This window comes from Parus major, chromosome 2 (genome assembly GCF_001522545.3).
Source record: "Parus major isolate Abel chromosome 2, Parus_major1.1, whole genome shotgun sequence".
In the NCBI taxonomy this organism is placed as follows: Eukaryota; Metazoa; Chordata; class Aves; order Passeriformes; family Paridae; genus Parus; species Parus major.
This window is the reverse complement of record NC_031769.1, coordinates 129,974,010-129,988,555: the sequence shown is the minus strand read 5'-3', so window position 1 is coordinate 129,988,555 and position 14,546 is coordinate 129,974,010. Positions and strand designations below refer to the sequence as shown.

At 40.5% G+C, this 14,546-nt stretch overlaps 1 protein-coding gene across 9 annotated transcripts in view; it reads right to left on the bottom strand.

Annotated features, from left to right (window-relative positions):
• Window positions 1-14,546, bottom strand: part of VPS13B (vacuolar protein sorting 13 homolog B) — a 422,306-nt gene that overhangs the window by 6,317 nt on the left and 401,443 nt on the right. For all 9 annotated transcript variants that reach the window (XM_015617450.2, XM_015617453.2, XM_015617455.2 and 6 more), the window contains 5 exons: window positions 12,522-12,698; window positions 11,366-11,536; window positions 4,621-4,797; window positions 2,084-2,186; window positions 1,169-1,418 (listed from right to left, as the gene is read on the bottom strand). In XM_015617450.2, the coding sequence (XP_015472936.1) occupies window positions 1,169-1,418; window positions 2,084-2,186; window positions 4,621-4,797; window positions 11,366-11,536; window positions 12,522-12,698 (878 nt within the window). The remainder of the gene's footprint in view (window positions 1-1,168; window positions 1,419-2,083; window positions 2,187-4,620; window positions 4,798-11,365; window positions 11,537-12,521; window positions 12,699-14,546) is intronic.

Below are 14,546 nucleotides of genomic sequence, written 5' to 3'. Positions count from 1 at the left end.
GGACTGAGCAGGAGAGTCTGGGCTCTGATAGTCTGATGTGTGCCTCCACCAACCCCTCAGCACTCAGGGACAAAAAAAGCTGAGCTTTTCCCACTTGCTTCACAGTTTAAGTAATCCCTCATGTAGCTTTGTGGTGAGAGAAGGCAACTTCAGTCAACAGTCCTCTATGAGACTGAGGTTAGTGGAAAGACAATAAATATAAATAAAGAATTCAGCACGAAAGAAAGCTTTCACAAAAATATTCAAGTGCTGTCACGACACAGATGAAGTCCTTGCTGAAACCACCAGCAAAACTCTTCAGAGATTTCAGCAAAGTAGGGATTTGACTGAAGGCGCTCCTACTTTTTGTCACACCTCATACTTCAGGGCTTTTATATGTTCTTTTCTCATATTTGAAACAGAAATTTCTGGTATAGCAGTCTATAAACTACCTGGCACACTTTTATAAAAACTAGGACATGCATGTTCATTTTTGAAATGCTCTCTCATATGATTCTGCTTGAGAATTTAATACAATAAACATTGTTTCCCAAAAGTATAAAAATATAACATTCTTCTGCCATTAAAAGAAGATAATTAATTCAAAACTCCTCAGTATTCAAATGGCCTAGACATCTTTCAACATGAAGATGAAGAGTTTATGTTCTTACTAATCCAGTTTAAAGCTAGCATTTGCAGAAGGAAGTAAATACAGCCAAACAATACCAGTGTGCTAGAAAAGACAAGATAAAGGCACGCTGAAAGCAGCATCAGCACCACTGAACAGTTAATGGAATTCCCAGAAAAATAAAAGGAACTGCTTTTGCTGGGATTTTGTAGGCACAGGGTGCAATACTGACTTGCCAAACAATGAACACCTTGTGCATATTTAGCCATGAGAACCTTTTCAGAAAAGAGGTGGTGCTTACCAAGAACTCAGACTTCCTCTGCTTTTTCCCTCAGAAAATTTCTGTCATAGATCTGATATATCACAATCAATAAGAGGATAGAAGGGAGGAGACACATTCCTTTCGTCCAAAGGGCAACACAGCCAACTATGAGGCGCAGATCTCCTGGTTTGGCACTTGAGCCTCTGGCCTGCCAGCCCAAAGGTGAGTATTCCCACTGCCAAAAGCACCAGCATCAGGGTAACTTCATCTCTGAACGGAAAACATACTCAAGTCTTTACCTCCAAGTCAGAAGGCACTCTCTGTTGTTTTAGCTGCACTTTCAGCAGATCTTTTTGCTGATCATCTTCCAGACAATCGATTTCAGTCACGGGGAATGCCTGCTGCTGTGTGTCTTCACTGATGCTCACGACAAAGAGCACCTCTGAGGTGAGCAGCAAGCAGCCATCGTGCTGCTGGCCAGATCCACTCACAATCATGACATCTAAGGCCATATGAACCTCTGGCCTTCCCAGAGACTGCAGCATTTTCCTGCATTATCAGGTTAAAAAAAGCCAAAAAAAGACAAGAAAGGACTGGTCAGTGTAGTGCATTGTATCCTCCAGGGCTTATTTTGATCATTATGCTTTTACTTAAGCCTGTAGCTATCACCTACAGATGTAAAATAAGCCAGGGAGTGTACTCCAAAACTCCATTACTGAAAGATGTAAGATTTCAGGTTTAAAGAATGAATGTGAAATTGTTACTTGTCAAAACCCCTTAATCACAGACCATAAAATTGGCCTAATATCTGTGCTAGGTTAACCTATTTCCCATCCTACTTCCTTGATAATAGAAAAATTACCCTGAGAAGTGGCTTAGAAATTCAGTGCAGAAAATAAAGCTATCTTCACTGACAGCTGTTTCTGGAGATGTGGAGTATTTTTCTTCGGCTCCATGCAATGATAAATAAGTAAGAACTTGCTGAATACTGTTAAATAAAGATCAGCTCTGTAGTTTCAAAGCTGGATGCAGATCAGCAGCCCATCATTAGCAGATTGGGTTTCTATGCACTACCTTTGTGTTTAATGTTCCTAAACAAACTGCCATAACTCAGCCTTTCCTAGGGAAGCCTTTCCTCTTAACTTGACCAGAGGCCAGAACCTATTAATAAACAGTGTGGATGTAAAAATGAGCAATTATCTAAATAATGTTACCAGACGTATTTGACGTGGCTGTTTGGAGCCTGCTCGACGTGTTGATCATTTGGATGAGAGCGCTGCTTGGGAAGCTGAGAAAGTCCAGCTCCATGCAAAATACCTGTGGTAAGAGAATTCAGGTTTTTTAGTAGTTGTTTTCTACAACGCAGTTACGTGTTGTAGTGATGTCATCTGTTTAAAGCGGTTCATAAAATAGTGCAGATCCAAAATGATGTCACATCTCTGGAAGCTGTAGTCAAGATAATTCACTGAATATTACAATGAAAGAGTTGTGCACTTAATCCCCATGATCTTGCTTTAGCAAGAAACAAAAAAACCCCCACTGCGTGTTCTGTGAATCAGCTCTACACTTGCAATCAAGAGAAACATAACACTCCTGAGAGCCATCACTTCAGAGCAGGATTGGACACATCACTTAGGATTTATGTAGAAAAAATCAAGACCATTGTTAACTTTCTTGCTTAATATTAAAATACTTTCATATACGTGTCACAATTGGTACAAATTAGAAGGCAACTTTGCCTAGATACTGCATTTAAATGTTCAGTTACTTAATCCAGCTGTTAAACACAGATCCATGTACATTTATGAGATCTCCTGGGGCATCTGGTTTATTGTGAATTCTTCTTAGTGCCAGCACAGAATGGAGACTACAAGCAGCAGTTAAGCAGGTTTCTAAAGAGACTCTCCAAAGCTGAAGATGATACAGTATGTATGATTTCAGATGGCCTGTAAACATTCAGTGATTAAGTATGGTCACCAGAAAGAATGAGTGGGTTGCAAAAAAAAAGTCACAAGTTATGTAGTTTTAAAAATTTTTACACAACAGACATGGAGTAGGTTATGCAGCAAGCACTAGTGTTATAATGGTTTGGTGCAAAGTTACTCTTTTACAAATATACTTCTTTACAAATAAATGAAGAGATTTTCTTTTGTCTACGAATTCCAAAGGCATTTTTGCATAAGGGTGTCAATAACTTAGATTCCCTCCTACACAATGGATAGTAATTTAAACAAAACATCAGCAATGAAAAAAACCCTTTAATTTTTAGCACACATGTTGATGGTAATACTTAAAAGCAGCATCCCAGTTGTAACAGTTGGCTTACCGAGGTTCTCAGCATTATGTGAGTGAAAATGTTATTTACAGATGGAGACAGAGAGAACATGTGTTTATTTCTGTGTGGTCCTCCACCCCTTGGTCCCCCCCAAGAGGCACAGTCCCACTTCCAATCCAGTTGTGGGTAAGAGTTACTTGAACTCTTGTGTATTTTCCTCTCACGCACTGTCAGCTATTATTGATATAGTTTTATGTTTTTTCCTGGCTAACTCTTTTTGTCACATGGTCATGGAAAACATGATGTCTTATGTACCATATCTGCAATGAAAAGTGTCCCTCTACTGCTGTGAGTTTCTTGATAAAGACAGCAGCAGAATTAAATCTCGTAATAACAATGTCCTGGGCAGCAAAGCCAGCACAGAGACGGCTGACAACAGAAAAATCCTGATTTTGCACATACGGGTTTTGCACCTATGGGGTATGTAATTCAGGAGAGCAGCTATTATGTATGCTCATACAAAGAAGATAAAGTAGATTTCAAAGAATTCTAATAATTGTTTCATTATTTCTTTTAGTAGATGGAATGAGCTGTGAATGTTGTGGGAAGCATCCTAAACTTAAGCTCTATGAGAATGACTCATATTCTAATCAACACAGCACAAGCATAAATATTGCTAGTGACTAAAGGCCTAAATATTCAAGGTTTGTCTGGTATAATTAATGAGGTAGAATTATTGATACTTTGTCCTTCTCTTCCCTGACTCCCTCCAAACACCATTTCTTCTTAAATATTCAAACTGAAAGTGATTTATTGATACTGGAAACAAATAAATTAGTGTATTTGGTATTTTATTTTTATCTTTTACATTTTCTGTTTGTCCAGAATTGTCCCCATCAATTTGAAAGGATTTAGCACCAGTGCCACTAAGTGCTAAGTCTAGCTGGAAACCCCACCTCTGGTTGCTCTAAGGTTACCTATGTATCTGAAAACAGGACTGTCTTCTCGTGAAGCTCCAGTTTAAAGGGGATGCTCCAACTACATGACTCACTTCTTTCTCCCAGGAACGTAACTCTCTCTTTGTGTAGAGATATCCCAAATCTTTCCCTGCCATAACAAAGCAATCTCAAAATAACGCTGTAATTGGACATAGTGTTGCTCTAATCCTTTTATGTCAAAAACTATTTTGCAAGCACATATGTTTCTGTAACTAATTCTACTGTATTCCAAGAATTACTTCATGCTTTCTGCATTCTGTGTTTCTGTGGCTGTACATCGCTGATCAGTAACACAAGAGAGAAGCATAACATGATGGCGTTTCAGAAAAGCAGCAGAGCATTTGTAAGTATTTAGCAGTGGCATTTCTAAACCTTTCTCTAAGTCACCCAATACTGAGTTGGATAAAGAAGACTTAGCAGGTTGTATCTGAATAGCATTTTAAAATTTAAATGGAGGTGTTAGAAATATGAAACTCACCGTAACCTGTCTGGGAGACGAGCTCAGCTGCCCCTCCAATGGGCTTTGTGAAGACGCCCATGATTCCCTTCCCCACACCCGAGATGACCCCTCTGGCTTTATGCCCAGCAGAAGCTTGGGCCTCAGATACTCGCTGAAAATTCTGCATCGGCTGATCCACAATCCCAGCAATTGCACCTGAAAAAACAAGAGTCTCCAGTAAGTAGTCAAGAAAAATATTCCGGAATAAGAGGAAATCTTACTACTGGACCTGAATATTGTTTGGATTAGAGTCTGTACCCAATTCTTATACAGCTATTTAGCATGTGACCAATTAGCTAAAGACTGTCTTAGCTTCAGTAAAGTTAGATCTTAACCTTTTTTTTTTTAACGTTTAGATCACCTAACTTTACAATATGTTTTCCTCTTTCAGCTACTTACGCTAAATGCTTTTGCTGAGTTAATTTAATTTGGCTCATTCTGTGTCACAATTCTGAAAATGTTGGGCTAGGAATAAAATCCTCCAGTTTTGGATGGCTTGGCTGCTATGGAAATGAGATTTACATGTAAGTGTGAGATTGACTTCATGAGAATAAAAACTGCTTGTGTTCAATAGATCATTTTTATATCCTCTTCCACTGCCAGAAATGTTCATAAGGTCATGCAACTTTTGATATATTACTAAGATTAGCAGAATTAGACTTTGAGACTTTTTGTTACTTTTTTTGTGAAAACCATCATATTTTACTTTAATGCGCATGGGTCAAACTTTTACAAGTGACATAGTGACCTTCCCAGTTTTAGTATCAACAGAGAGCCTCAACTTAAATCTTCCTAAATGTAAACAGGTATGTGAGGTGGTGCATTTCTTTGATCTTGAGTTTATGCTAGCCACTTAACCACAGACATGTCTCTAGTTGTTGTAATTTTGATAGATAAGGTATTTGGAGATTGCTGAGGGTACAAGGATTGGACAAAGTGACACCAGTCTGCCTGACCCAAGGTGCTTTGCTCAGTGAAAACCTGCAGGCTTCTTGGGCAGGTCTCAGTTTGCACCTGCAGCTGCAAATATCAAGATAAAACAATTATTTAAGGAGTAGGACTGAGTGTCACCCTGGTTACTAGGCATTTTCACCTCAACCTAGACACTTTGAAAGTTCTGCTTTGTATGTGGAAGGAAATCCAGGTATAATTCCACAGATTTGGACTGAGGTATTTGGCCCCATGTGTTTACCAGTGTAAACTAGGCAGTGAGCTGCTAACTGGTTTTCAGATGGTTTTAGTTACTGTCCCTGGATAAATAAAGAAATTGCTGACTTTGAACAACAAGAACAAATATTGTATTTGTGCACAGTCACTGTCCAAAGGAAAGACTAGGATGAGAAGCAGCACACATTTCCCCAGATCCTTGTCCCTGGGATACTATCTCACAGAAATTCAGGAAACTTGCATCCCCCATAAATGCCTTCCTCTCCTCTTAGAGAGAATTCTTCAAATTCTGTAGGACTAGCCTTTTGACAAAAGTATAGTATTTCCACAGAAAATGCTGGTCTATCTTTGAAGTGATGCCTGGTTTTAATTGAGGTCACTCACTGAAGCTGAGCGTGCTGCTGAACATTCACCTTTTGTACCATAAAGGCCATGAAGCTTTTTCCTTAATGCCATGCCATTGAAATGATACAATTTTTAATTCATTAGTACTTACCAGCTGCTCAACTAAAATAATATCCCAACACCACATTACACAATTGGGATTGTTTGTCCAGTCTTTTGTGCAATTGGGATGCATTTGAAGGCATAAAACAATACTCAGTATTCTGCTAAGCTACAATATTATACTATCCTGTGACCTTCTTCACCCTATCTATTGAGGTCATCCACAACAGCTGCACTTTCAGAACAGAAGTTATTGCCTTATAAAATGTAATCCACCTAAGTCCTAGCACTAGTAAATTATTTACTGCAATACACTTGAGCAGAGTTATAAGGTAACAATAAATAAGAGCCTACTCCAAAGGACCTGTGGTATGCTCCGGGCACTGCTCAGCAGGAATTAGGCTCCGAGGATGAGGAAACAGAATGGAAACTGCTGTGACTGTGTTATATAAAAATATTTATGTAGTGCCCCAAATAATCTGTAGCTTAATTAGCCAGTTTTTAGTAATCCCACACTTTCTGTTACTCTGGCATTTTAGGCATGCTCTGAACTTCCCTGTGAAGACACTGCCCTTTTGTACCTCAAATCTTTTTGCAAGCCTTGTTGTTTCTACCTGCAAAAAATATAACCAATGATCTTTTCCTCTGTAATTCCTTATCTTGAGATGCAACTCACTGCCATAACTCATTTATGTGTCATGGCCATGCCCAGAAATCACAAAATAAATGATAACCTTGCTCCTTTCATTGAGGATTGGCTGGCCCTACCACCCTTGCGTGGGGAATCCAGATCTGTACAGCTCCTTTCCTGTCTGCAGCATGTGTGAGCAAAGGAAAAAAAACACAGGACAACGCCTGAGCAACCTCAAAACCCAGCAACAGTGTGAGAGTGGGTGGTGACACACACATGAGGTTCAGGGCACTCCTCACACCAGAAACTGTGCAAAGCACATCTTCCCTATGTCCCTGTGGCTTCTTGCGTTCTGAGTTCTTGGCAGAAGCACCATGAGGGATGGACTTACCACAGAAAGTCTCTCCCCAACAGATTTCAGCAGGGTATCAGGAAAGCAGAGCATGGAACCACATGTAGTGGTTCCTCCCTTCCCAGTCTCATTCTCTCTCACACACAGTGTCCTACTGATGTCCCTGTCCTTTCCCTGTAATGTCCCCTGACCAGTATTTTTTTTATTAAATGAAACCATTCTCCATTGTTCTTTTTTTTTTCTTACCCTAGGCATTTGATTTTATATGCATGTCCACATATGTACACAGAGATTATGCATGTAAAAAGAAAACCTCAATAAAATTAAAAACCAAAGCAACAAAACAAAAACATATTCTTCCATTACTGGACCAAAGAGGTTCCAGCAACAACATAACATCTGCTAAACATCAGATGGGGTACACTCTGGTTAATACATGTTGCTCACTAACAATAAAAAAGTTTCTTTGATAACTACAAAATTCAGATAGTTCAGACTATATCACTGGATTACTTCAAGAAGAATTTGATTACAGGCAGCAACTGGTCCGTGCACAGTCTGACAAAGTTTGGTGAACGTAGCACAGCTTGCAAACCTTGGCAAAGCTCGGATTGCTTGTGACAAACTCTTTCAGACCAAGACATAATCGGAAAAAATCCCCCACTAAGAGAAACTGGCCATGCTTTACCATGAGGCTGGAAGCTGGCCAAGCTGAAGCCATTTTGCTTCCTTTTCTCTGTTGTTTTCCTGGACTGCCTCAAGTATTTCACACCAAAAACGGGGCTGAAGCATAATCTCATCACAGCAAACATCAAATAAAAATTCAGCTCAAAGAAAAGAGCACCTGTTGCCATGCATTAATGTCGGTGAACAATTAGCATGTGGAATAGCACACAATTTCAGGATTAGCACTGGCTTGTGGTATCTTGTGTTGTAGACAGGCAAACATAGAGTGGCCCTGACTCAGTGATAGTGTACAGCAAGAAAAGCCACTAGCACCTGTAATAACAAAAATCTGATCTGAAACCCAGGCTTTGCCTTCTCTACCAGGACAGTTACACTCTCAGGCAATATGTCTCAATTCACTTCCCCAAAAGCAGGAAGGAGTAACTGAAATGCTGAGCACTTCTGCCACTGTTAAAAATAGCTTTTTGAATAATTGTCAGGTTTTAGTTATTCAGATATGATCAACTTCTTAAAAGCAGCAACTTCAATATAATATTTTTCACTAGGACCAGCAGTTGAAAATATAGTTTCAATAGTCTCTTTTATATGCTTCTAAGTTATTATTTTAAGTTTGACCTTGTCACAAAAAATGCAAAGGATAGTTCCTCTGTGGGGAGTCAAACATCTAAATATTTTACAAACAATTTCACTGAATTTTTGCCTAAACATATGAAAGAAAAAAAACCACACCTATCATAAGCTGTTACTTCTTTTCACGTGCAAATGTTACCCAGGAATCTCCCCCAAACTAGAAAAGAAGACAACAGCTGGCCAAAGATAACAATCAAATCAAACAACACCCTGACAGGGCTTGAGTCATTTAAAATGAGACAGGACAAAGCACTTAAGAATGTACCACAGGGAACAACTTGCACTGAGGAGGAGATGAGAGTACATGATTTTGGCCCTGATTCAGCAAAGCTCTTAAGCACATGCTTAAGTGCTCTGCTGAATCAGGGCCATCGTGAGCCAGATTTTCAGAAAAATCAGAAAGGCAACTCTACTTTCTGGGTAGATACCACAATGTATCAGTGAACTGAGGGCTCCTACATGACTTCACCAAGGCACAAAATCTACATCTGCCATTGTCTTAGCTGCCTGCACAGGTCAGATGGCTTTTACAAACATGAGAGTACTGTGACCATCGTAGAAATCTTCTTCACACTTTTCAATTTTACAATTAGAAAGTCATAGAAATTATGGCTTCAAATAGTCGTGCTCTCTGCATTTCTGTGCTCATCAAACTTTTCATCCTTGTGAGGGAAAATAACTGCAGCTTCACTTCACTTTGTTACGTATGAAGAACTTTAAGTGTTTTTAGAGTAAGCATGTTCATGTTTATTCTGAATGCATTGGGGAAATAAAACAGCACAGTGATAGCATCCCTTCAACTACAACTCCGTTTTTTTCTTTTTGGGAAGCCACAATATTTTTTAAAATAAATGCTCAGGACAGCAGCAGCTTTCTGACACATTTGTATAAATTGAAACATAGGTCTATTCCTAATTTAGGTCTTGACAAAATTTATATGAATGCTGCTGCCTATACAAAGGAAATATGCTTTTTAAAAAACATGCTTAATAAAAAAACTGATACAAAGTAAGTGGAATATTTTTATTTCTCCCTTAGTGAGAGTTCCGTACTTGTCACATCCAGCTATACAGTAACTGTAGCTATTTATCTGGGTGCTTCACTGGCTCCACTGCTAAGAAAAGATGTATTTAGCAGGGAGAAATCTCTAAATAATAACAGCAGGAATAAAAACAAGACCCTAGCTTGTGGAGGAGCACTATTTAAATGCTCATATGAAGCTCTAAGCTTCTAACATGAAGTCTGATTTCTGAGGAAATCGGGGACGCTGGAATTCTAGCTCTATTTTTTTGTTTTGTTTTTAGCTCGGGTGCACCGCCGTGAACCACGGCATCTTTGTGCACGGGGACGTGCAGGAACGGTACATTTGTGCATGTGTGTGAGGAGTTCCCAGCTTCCCTGAACAGCAGAAACTTTGTCTTGTTACAGCCAAAGCTACAACGTTTTTCTCTTTCCTTCAGGCCGTACAGCTGATGTTTTTAGCTCTGAAGGGCTCTGGTGTTTCAGTGAAGGGGATACAAACACCATGATACCTCGATGTTTTATTAATAACTGAGCCAAGATCACCAAACCATTTCACCAGCACATACACACCAGGCTGACACAGTGCTTCTAAAAGTATAATCTTTCAGCCAGCAACTCAACCTGACTGCCCTTAGCCCAATAAAACAAGAGGGAGAAATAAAACCTCCTCCAAACTGCCTTTGATTCGCAACACCCGTAACAGCTTACTATTGGGACAGTGGCTACTAATATATGGAATTTCTCCTTTATGTACATTTCTCCCAGGACACTTGCTTGCCTGTTTACAGGCATTATCAAATGACAGTGCTTCGCATCACCTAATGTTATTGCTTAAAATAATTCCCAGCAACTTAACCCAAACTTGTAACATTTTTACCACTTCCTCTTTGGGGCTTTCAGGGTTGCGGTTGCAAATTTAGGAGTTGTGTACTCTACTGAAGATTAGGAAACAGGACAAATCCTTTCAAGCTTCAGCTCTTCTAACCCTTTGCACTGGACTGCTTTTGGTCACTTTGATCTCTAAGAGATTCATACTGTTTAATCCATACTGAGGAACTCTGCCAAACAATACAGTTCTGCATTCCTTTGCTGTGTGACAAGTTGAAGTAACCTAGAAAATCCAGCCCCTTACTGCAAAACTCCTCACAGAGACTTTTTCCACTGTGGGTTAGTTTTCAAATTTTTAGGTACTATTTTGAAATGGATAGAGTAATCTTCACTTCTAACCAAACCACTTGGCTGCTTGATGAATAAAATTGCATTGAATCAGGATGATCTGGGTCCCTTTGTAAAAGCAGAATTTCTCATCAAAGCTTACTTAACATCTGCACTAAGTTGAAGTGGTTTTCAAACAAACCCAAGAATCTCTGATATCTACAGCGCTGCAAAAACAAGCAGGTTCAGAAGGCATTCTTATAATTCATCGGAAAGTAAACATCAGCATGATGACGTCTTCATGTTGAATTAGTTACAAGTCACGCTGCCTGATGCAGAATTATTCTTTTTTTCCCACTCGGATCTACATCATGTATGAGCAAAAACATTATTTCACAAAGAAAGTGCAAACCCATTCTATATCTACAATTATTTTATCAGCAAAAAGCATACACAAAAATCACTAGATCTTGAGAAACAGTATCTAATATACATACTGTGAGAGGCTTTTTCACAAGAAGACACCAGCCCCCCTACCCCAAATTTGAAATTATAACTCACAGTTAGAAAAGGCTAGTGAGCAGATTAGGAAACAGTATTATCACTTAACTTGATATTTAATAGTACATTACCTAGAAGGCTAATGCCTAAACGAGAGAGTCCCTGTCTCAGTCCTTCTCCCAGGCTTTCTGGAAGCTGCCTTCTCCATTCTTCTTGTCTGTTGTAGTGCTCCTCATCCAGTGACAGCCTATCCATATTCCGAGCAAGACTTGTTGCCAGATTGGTAATTGACGTCAGTGTACCTAAATGCATGGAGATATACATTTGGGTCTGAATCAGAATGCTTTAATTTAAACCACGGAGACGATGTATGCCTCACTGCAATACTGAGCTTATGAGCAGAACAGCAAGTCAAGTGAACAGTCACCCATGTGTAACACGCTTTACTATTTGTTAAGCATCACCACGCTGCTGCTATGGTCCACGTCACGCCTTTTACATTAGCCCGCTCCAGGTTTGCCCGGTCGGGGGGAACAGAAACTCATCTGAACATCCTTCTCCAGTTCCCTGACTTGTGTAAGGCTAATTTAAATGGAGAGAGGGGTGACGGAAAGGTAAACAAATATTTACAGAAGGAGCCGTGAGGCCGCGTCCTGCGGGAGGCTGGAGCGGAGGTTTGGAGCAGCAGCCAGCGCCGGGGCAGCCCCTGTGTCTGTGCAGCGGCTGGAGCCACGCGATGGCACTGTTTGTACAGGCTTTGCAAAGGAGGAGCTCCTCCTGCTCCCATGGCACGCCAGCCCCACTGTCAAATCCTATCCACGTACTCACACAGTTATGACAACTGTATCTACTTCTTTTTTTTTTTTTTTTAAATAACAAATACAATGAGGCGACCGAGTGTAGAATTTCTGATGGCTAGCAGAAGTGCAGAACACCTTTAATACTTCTGCAGTTATCACATGAAATATTTGCTGACTGAATATCTATTTCCCACTGGGAGGTTTAAAATTCTGAAGTTTCTGAAACATTCTCATGCACTGCAGTAAAGTGGTGATCTGTTTAATACATGAAACATTGCACGTGAGCTTGTTACCCTCTTAGCTTAGTTAAACAGGACTTGTTTGGTTTTTGAGCCCTGGAACCAGGAATTTCAGCTGGTGCTGTCAGAGCACCACAAGACATGGCAGGGCCAGGAGACTGAAGGATGGACAGACTTTAGTGCTTAAAACTTTTAACAATGCATGACAACAAAGCAGTAGTTGGAGTAATAAAGTAAAAGCTCATTACCTTTGGAAATGTGCTTTACAAATGATGTTGTTCCTCTGGAAACTCCACTGACAAATGCTCCCGGGCCTCTGGTCAGCCCTTCATAGGGGAGCCTAAAGAAATCAGCTATGCCATTCCCTATGCTTCTCACCAGACTAGCTGGGCTTCCAAGAATTTCCAATGATCCAACAACCCAGCCTGTGTGGAGAAACAAGACACATGTTACAGCTGCAAAAACTGCAGAAGCAGCAGTTGTGAAAAGGTTATTCCTTAATTATCTTTTTCACACTAGAATTCATTGCATTATGAACTTCCTTTGAGCAAAACACAGGAAATAACTCATCCACTATGAATTCAGAAATGGCAATCTTTCATACTTCGTAAATCAAAGAAATCCTTTTGGCAAACTCACAAATAGCTTTAGAATTACTTCCTTCCAGGAGCTTCCCGTATTTCTGCTAAAAGTGTGTGAGGGAGGCGGATGCGAGAGCCTCACAACTACAGAGGAATGGGACTGCAAGCTCAGATGGTTGGGTTGTTTTTAGACACTATAAGGCAGTGTTGTGATTTCACGTCCTTATGCGATAGAATTGTGACAGGGAGTTTACACTGATACAATGTACTGCTTTACGGGAGTGTGCAGGTCAATTGCTTGATGGAGTGTTAGGAAAAGGGATGCAGATTTTTGACAAGTGCTTAAGAAGTTATTTTAAATCCATCCCAACCCTTCTAAGCTGATCATTTTCTTTCAGAGTGCAGTGAAAGCCAGACAAATGTCTTCTGCTCAGTACAGTTGTGTAAACAGCAATGACATCTACATGCTGATTAGGTTACTCATAGGGGAGTATTCCTTATGCATATCCCAGGAGAAGTATCTGCAGATCTGATTTCCTATATAAACTCAGGGTTGCCAGCAGCTTGCTGGATGGCTGAGCACGCAGCAATCTGTTGCTGGAAAGCTATGTGCAGGTCTTGTCTTTCTCAGGCTGGTAGGCAGCAGATTTATTAGGGAAACAGTGCTGCATAACTCTTTTTTTGGCAGCCCAGAGAGAGCAATTCAGAAATGGCAATAAATGTGAAACAGGAACTGTTTGGTCTTTGAGCCCTGGTACCACGAATTTCAGCTGGCACTGTCAGAGCAGCACAAGGTGTGACAGGGCCAGAAGAAAGAAGGATGGACAGACTGGCCTCCTGCTCTCCCAGGAGGGCCCTTCATCTGCGCTCTGCCCTCCTCCTTCCCATCTCATCATTGAGAACTCCTGCTATCCAGATGCTTTTCTTGTTTTCTTTTAACCCCTCCCAGTCATTCCTGTGGAAGGCTGAATCATAAAACTGAACGGAGGAGAAAATGTTACTCATATGAAATGAATTAATCTCATACTATCATTCTAAGCTCCCGGAAAATCTATTATTCTTGTTGAATCTGTCCCACATTTCAGTTCTGGCAGGTTGAGAACTCCAGTACTTGTAATATAAAAAGCGGGAACCAGAGTGGACATAAGAGACAGGGTGGGATGGACTACAAAAACAAAACCCAAGTGCTACTGGCAACGCAATGAACAGAGCAGCAACACACATTGTGGCCCTGCTGGCCTGGAAAGGAGCATCCCCTGGCAGACCTTTCCTGCCAGGACCAGGGGAAGCCAGAGCTCCAGGCTGGGTCTGCAATTCCCTCACTGTAGGATTTTTAATAAATAATCTTTGCCACTGTGTGAAGTGCTGAAAAGCTGGAGGGGTGGGGGAGGCGTGTACAGATGGGAGAGATGTTCTCTCTGCTTTTTCTGATCAATAATATTGCAATAATTCCTTAGAGATTTTTCCCCCCTAAATATTCTTGACATTCCTTGTCCTATGTGGTGGTGTGATGTAAAGTGGCTACAGGACACTTCAGCTTAGTGCCTTGGTGCCCTGCAACATCCCCAGCAGGCACCACCAGCCTGGGACATGGGAGACTCCACTCTCCTGCCGGGCCAGCCAGCATTTCAGGAAATGTAAAACAGATAAAAACCAGGAAAGAAAACAGTCTAACACAAAACTGAGGGGTTG